Source organism: Sinocyclocheilus rhinocerous, unplaced genomic scaffold (genome assembly GCF_001515625.1).
Source record: "Sinocyclocheilus rhinocerous isolate Xijiao unplaced genomic scaffold, SAMN03320098_v1.1 scaffold612, whole genome shotgun sequence".
NCBI classification, from domain to species: domain Eukaryota; kingdom Metazoa; phylum Chordata; class Actinopteri; order Cypriniformes; family Cyprinidae; genus Sinocyclocheilus; species Sinocyclocheilus rhinocerous.
The window spans coordinates 284,330-291,044 of NW_015625585.1; the positions used below are offsets into that span (position 1 = coordinate 284,330).

General features: G+C 40.6%; 1 protein-coding gene across 3 annotated transcripts in view; it reads left to right on the forward strand.

Moving 5' to 3' along the window:
- LOC107753776 (nectin-2-like) overlaps positions 1 to 6,715 on the forward strand; it is a 151,729-nt gene that overhangs the window by 88,900 nt on the left and 56,114 nt on the right. For 2 of the 3 annotated variants that reach the window (XM_016570007.1, XM_016570001.1), the window contains exon 7: positions 3,895 to 6,655. The exons of the other annotated variant lie outside the window; for it this stretch is intronic. In XM_016570007.1, the coding sequence (XP_016425493.1) occupies positions 3,895 to 4,442 (548 nt within the window). In that variant the 3' untranslated portion in view covers positions 4,443 to 6,655. Of the gene's footprint in view, positions 1 to 3,894; positions 6,656 to 6,715 lie in introns of those variants that run through there. 3 annotated transcript variants of the gene reach the window in all.

Genomic DNA, 6,715 nt, shown 5'->3' on the forward strand with positions numbered 1-6,715 from the left:
CGCTGTTCTTCTGCTGGCGGCCGGTTATCAAACAGCGTTGCATTGCTGCGGGCGCCCTCTTCTGGATTGGGGGTGAATTGCCTGTATTCGATGTAAGGCCTCATGCACCGAACCGAGATGTCCGTACCGTGACGGTTCGGTATGAATACATGTATCGTTCCACCCCTTATATATATATATATATATATATATATATATATATAAAGTCTGAATATATACATTTAATTTGTGAGTATGCAGTTGTAATTGATAATATAGAAATGAAAATTAGAATATATAGATAAGTCTGAATATATAGATACAGAACTGAATATATAAATGTAAATCATGAATGTATGTATAGAAGTAAATCTAGAAGAACATATAGAGTGAATATATAGTTATAATTCTGACCATATAATTGTTAATCAGAATGTATATTTAAAGTATTGAGTATATTAAGATATACTTCTGTATAAAAGGTATATATAATCAACATCTTTAAATCAGTAGTTCTCCATTGTTTTGTTTATTTCTTTTATTTCATTGTTTTATGTTTCTTTGGACTGTAGTTCTTTCCCCCATTAAAGCCATTGGATCTTTGTCTTCTTATCTGATATTCAAATACTTTTTTTCTTTAAATCAAAGTTGATTATTCACCTTGTTGCTAATTGGTTTGAATCATGGCTTATAACTCGTCAACAAAGATTTTAAAAAATCCCCATGGGAAATAAATAAATGAAAATTAAAAAAAAAAAAACTTCTAGAACCAATGGCATTGAAAAAGTGGGCGGGCACGAATACGCACTATGTAAGTTTTGTGTTTTAATAAACAGAAGCGGTCATATTTTTTTCAGCTCTCTCGCATTATTAGCATATGTACGTGCGCAACCAAGCAACAGATTCCAGCTATGCATGTATGCATGAAAAATTGAAACATGGACTTTAATGTCGAATGGTTTTGCAGCATGCTGTAGTTTTTTTTTCACGCATGCTGTAGTTATGGCACTTGAGGAGCTTAGCGGACACGTTAAAGGTCACGAGAGCTGAAGAGGTGCTTTGTCCACGAGCCCATCAACATTCTTAGACAATAATGACCTTTAACAGCTTCCACAACTCTCTAAGGTTCAGCCTCAATGTGGGTTGTAGGAACTCAACGTTTTTTCAGTAACACTCATAAAGAGTTGCGCTTGTAAATTCAGCAGCTTAATGTTTTATTAGCCTCGGAGTGGATCGATAGCGCGAGACTTCCTGCCTGGCCAAGTGCCATCATTTGGATAGCAATATCTTAAATTTACCCGAAAAAGGTTAAGCCCCCACACTACGGCCTATTAAAGATGTAGGGTCATTAAAATTGAAAATGTCCTAAGTGTGCTTTTCCATTTTTCACTTGAGAACAAGAGCGGTCAAAATGTAACACATGCTAGTTGTTCGGTCATGCTCAGAATCACGGTTGAAGCAGCACCGTATCTCTCCTCAACCCACCTTTGTCTTTTGTCTCTCAGTCTCAGAGCTAGATGTCGACCATAGGGTTCACGGATACTGTCTTCCAGGCCGATGAATAATGGATGCAGAGCTGTGGCATCTGGCAGAGATAGTGCCAGGAGAGTGAGTTTAAGAGAGATTGGGGATGTTAGCCAGTTGTGTTGTCATGTGTATGTGTGTGTCTCAGTCCCACATACGAGCCCGTTTTCAGTTGCAGCGGGGCTTGAAGAGACTTTAATGACAGTGGACTGAGAGGCACGGCGAAATGGAATAGGGTATCCTAAGAAAGAGCTCTTTTAGCACCTCTGTATCTCCCAGGACTGGGATAAAACAACCCAGCGGAGGAGCAAACGAACAGGAAAAAAGTGTGTGGGAGAGGGAGCGATTGTACGCTCGTTATATTGCAGGAATATTAAGTCGTATCCAAATTGTGTGGGAAGAAATTTAATGTACTTCTACATGTTCGCACATATATTTTCATCAGTAGCCTACTCTTCTTTTTGTCTTGTTTGAAATGTTTCTCAGTAGTTCTGGAGCCTGTAGCGCTAAAACAAGTGCAAACAAGAGACTGTAGTGAAATTGTTATTATTTATTTTTTTGGGAAAAAAGCCTCTTGACTTGTTTCTAGTAGCCTGAATCCATAATGACTTAAATTCTCATGGTAACAGGGGAAAATGCAAGAGGTGGAATTGGTGATTTCTTGACCGAGAGCGAGGCATAAGTTTAGAGGAGTGTGCATGCTATTTGGTCTTTGAATTAAACAACCTAGAAAGATTCAGCTTATTTCTGTAGCGCTGTTTGCTAAGGCTAGGGTCACTGTTTCTCTAACCCTCATATTTATATTCAGACCATCAGCGCACTTGCAAATTTTATACTACAAGAAAAAGAACTTAACATTGAGTAACTTACATTTTAGAAACAATATTGATAGTTCTTTTGTTGATCCGCTAACAAAAAAAGTTTGAAACACATTGTTAGCAACACATAGTAGTGGCATTTCTGAATTTAGTGTTTTTTGAACAAATCGCTTGAGTAAATAATTCAATGACTCACTCGTATAGACAGTCACTTGTTTGTTTCCTGAATGAATCAGTGTTTTGACAGATTTGATTAAGTGAATGATTCACTGAATCACTCAAAAAGACTATTAAAACTCTTAAATGCTTAAATCAATGTTTCATACCGAAAGAGTCATTAAGTCTTTGAAAAATAATGGAAATTTCCAAAGTGTGGACCTAACAGAACATTTAATGCATTATTATTATTTTTTTTTCATTTAAACAATCTTGTACATTACAACTTGATTGGTAGATAAAAAACACTTTTCTATTATGATTAATAATAAGTCTTTTTGAGTGATTCATTCAAAGAAACAACTCAAACTCCTTTGCATAGTTAGAGCTACTGTATGGGTATGATATGATTTCTCAAATTGTGCGTCTTGAGGAAAGTGTGCTATTGTATTTCAAAGCAATTTAAGAGACCACTTAAGCAATACCTTGGCACCTGCAACACCTGTGCATTGTAGAAAAAAGTTTTGCACTGACAAGCACCACTCAGGTTTTTAAAAAAAATTAAAAAATCTAACTGTTATTTAAATCAGTGAGCTGGGTGTATTTTTAATCCATTTAACTTCTTACAAAACCTCAAACTCATGCACTTTTTCATAATTCTGTCGCTTTGCATATTTATAAGGTTAGCTTTAGGACCAGCGTTTTATTATATATTGACCTGTGTAATACAGTAATGTAACCAAAATCAATGCAGCGGACTTGCAAAGCACTATTACTGTTCTTTAAGTTGCACAGGCAGGGTCGGTCAGAAAACTTTTGATTAAATCAGACTGTAAATATAATTATTTTTCTTCACCACTTCACCACTATGTATGTATATGAATATAGACATCACTTCCTGTGCACGCTGCCTCAGCAGTGCATTCCATGCAGGCTCTATGCAGCATGAGATGGGGCTAATCCTTCATGGAGCAGGTGTTCCTTTAGTGTTTGTGACTTGGACATGTTCCCAGGAATTTGGTGGGAATGCACAAACTGACCAATTAGCTGACGTTAGCTGGAGGGCTGCGTTCCCAGAGTAACTTGCAGTTTCTTCCTCTTTGCATGACCATACTGTGACATAATCTTTACATCCCTTCTCCATCTGTGTGTTTCTCTTTTTAACTCTCTACTTGTGTAGTGTAATTCACCTGGTCAGCTCCCGAGCGTAGAAGGAACGGACGTTTGTGTTGTTTTCTTGAACTGAGACCCGAGAGCGGATGCGGCAAACTTGGCTCACACCATACGACTTGTAGCTGGGAACTGGGGGCAGCCAAAAACCATTTCATACCAAATCATACACCGCCACCTATGGTGAAGAATAGCTATCACCACCAAGCAGAAACTTCCTCATTTGTGCCCCTCCCCTCCTCTGCAGAGTCGACTGAAGACCCGTCCAGCGCTGGCGTGGTGGCCGGAGCCATTCTGGGAAGCTTCTTGGCCCTCATTTTGGTCGGCGCGTTGGTTACCGTGTTAGTGATGCGAAGTCGCCGCCATCAGCATGGATATTCGGGCGACGGTGAGCAGGGCGCTTACGGCAACAAAACCCGTCTTTTTGGAGGCAAGAAGGCTAGCAAGAACGGCGCAGGGGCCAACAATAATGGGCCAATCTACACATACCGCGAAAGCGAGCCAGGCGCCCTGACAGAGAAATGCAACGAGTTCCCGCGCATTACCGGAAGCACTCCAAGCGCCCATGACATCCTGTTGAGCGGCGAGCTGAATGAGGCCGAGCGCAGGAAGTTCGATGCCCTGAACGACAGCCTGGAGGATGAAGAAGAGGACGAAAGGTTCGACCACTTCAGCGGACTGCCGCCAAGCTACCAAATCCACCGGCATGAAGACGAGTGCGCACCTTATCTGGACGATGACATGGAGTCCCAGCGAGACGGGTCCATCATTTCCCGGACTGCCATTTATGTCTAGAGGAAGCAGATAGTACACCTGACTAATATTTACTTGACCTTTTAGAACAAAAAGACAGAAACTTGCCATCTGAGGAGCCGAAGCAGAATGGTTAATGTCACATCTGTGGACGAAGGCATTATCAAACCGAAAACACAAATGAATGCTGCTCGCCTCACGATGCATACTTTTAATGCATAATACTGACTGAAAATAAGAGTGATTTTGTTGTTGTGTAACTGTAACGTCCTGTTAACGCCCATTCTAGCCAGAATCCATGTTGTTCACTCCCATGAGCACAATATTCTTTGAAGTGAAAAGAAAGCATTATGATTACCCATACAGGATTGTCAATGCTACGTCGCACGAGTGGCTCAGCAAGCAGTGACCTAGAAGCTAAGGCCGTTGTCTCCAGGTTGCATATTCCAGGCTTCTTTTATCAAATCCCGGGAATGTCGTCTTCGAGAACAGCTGGATGTTTTGTTAGCGAAACAGAAAACGGGCAACGCAACGCTCGCTCCAGCATCTGGGTCATTCATCTGTGATCAACTCCAGCTGTGAACGCTTTTAACTTTCCCCCACTATTTTTTAGCTCTCGTTCATTAATCGGATGTCTTGTTACGCTAAAGGAATTTTCTGAATGACTCGAGGGGTTCTAGGCAGAGGCGTAATAGTGTTTTAGTTTTTTTCCCTCTTCATACTCTCCTGTCAACCTCTGCAGAACGGTTTGTTCCGGGCCATGTTTAATTCAGAAGTGTTGTGCATTAGCCGTGTGCGTTTTGGGCTGATGCATGTTTTTTCCAACCCCTGATTAATCCAGTTATATCAAAACCATTGAATGCAACATCTAAAAACTGCAAACACGAGCACGACTAGCATCAACACGAATCCTTCCGGGAGGAAATAGGCTTGGATTCTTTACTGTGTTGTCTTTTAACTTCACTAAAACAGATTAAGTAGATTAATGCACATCGTAGATTGGCGGCAAAGGCTGGGACTTGAGAGAAATGCAACTGACGTGCCTTTGAGTGTGGGATTATGTGGACGGTTGGAGCGCTTGACGGACCTCAGCGGGGAGCGTTAAGCCAGGCGGCATATGCTGCCCGGTTCAACGGAGTCCACAGTGTTGAAACGATGCCAGCTGTGAAAAAAGGTCAAGGGGCGACGCATTCCCACCGTATGTTCGGCAGCGAGATTAGGCCACTCGCTTTACCGAGTCCCTCTAGAGTGGGTCAGCAGTTTGTTTTGAAGCCTCGTGCATAAGCCGACTTTTTTTGGACTACAAAAAAACCTCCATTTCGGACAACTATGTGTGTAACAATGTGGATTCATTAGTCTATGGGTTGTCGGCGAGTGCTTGCTTTGCATAATATCATGCTGCTTGTATGGATGCTTCGGCAGTGCTTTGAATTACTTGAGCCGTGACTCGTTCATCCTTGGTTTCACAGCATCGAGTCTTCGGTGGAGGGAGGTTAGAATGATAATGACAAAGGAGCAACACACTCTACCCAGACAGAAGTCCATATCCAGCAAAGCAGATATAGCATGAGTAATTTGGAGATTATACTATCTGGACCCAGTGACTGCAAAGGCAGTAGTTACTCTAGCCTACAGTGTTCACCCACGCTGCAGACTGTTAATTTTTATCCCCCCTCCCTAAAGCACTTCAAGTTGCATGAGTGCACTGAAAAATAAGGATGGGAAAGCTACTTTTCTGAGAGCTGCTCAGGCCTTGAAATATTCAAGCTGATAACGACGACACAATGAAGATGTGGAGAGAGGAAACGGGGAGCTTATTGCGTCAGTGAATAATGTGTTATTTACAGTAGCGAAAGTATTAACTTCACCTGTTTAGTCTGAATTTGGAGTCAATGTCAGGCAGAATCATGTGTTCAGAGAGGCCTGTGATGTTTTGTGAGATGAGAATACTGAAAGAGCAATGTTGCCAAATCAAGTTTTCACAGCTCTTAGTATTAGTGTTTTAATAGAATCTTTTGTTGAACTTTTCTGAATGTTATTATAGAGTATTAGTATTAAGGGTTATATAGTGATGCCATGTTCTCATTTGCACAATCCCAAGGCTACATAAAGATTAATTATTGAAATAATTGGGCAAAACTCACAAAGAATATGTCTGGGTCACATTATACTGCAGAAATTAAGGAAATAATTAAGGAACTTTATTTTGCATAAAAAATAAAGCCTTGTTTTAGGATCTTATGTTTTATTGTAAATTATGCGGATTTAAATTTACAGTATCTTTTTGTTACTTATACAAAAAAACTATTCCATTT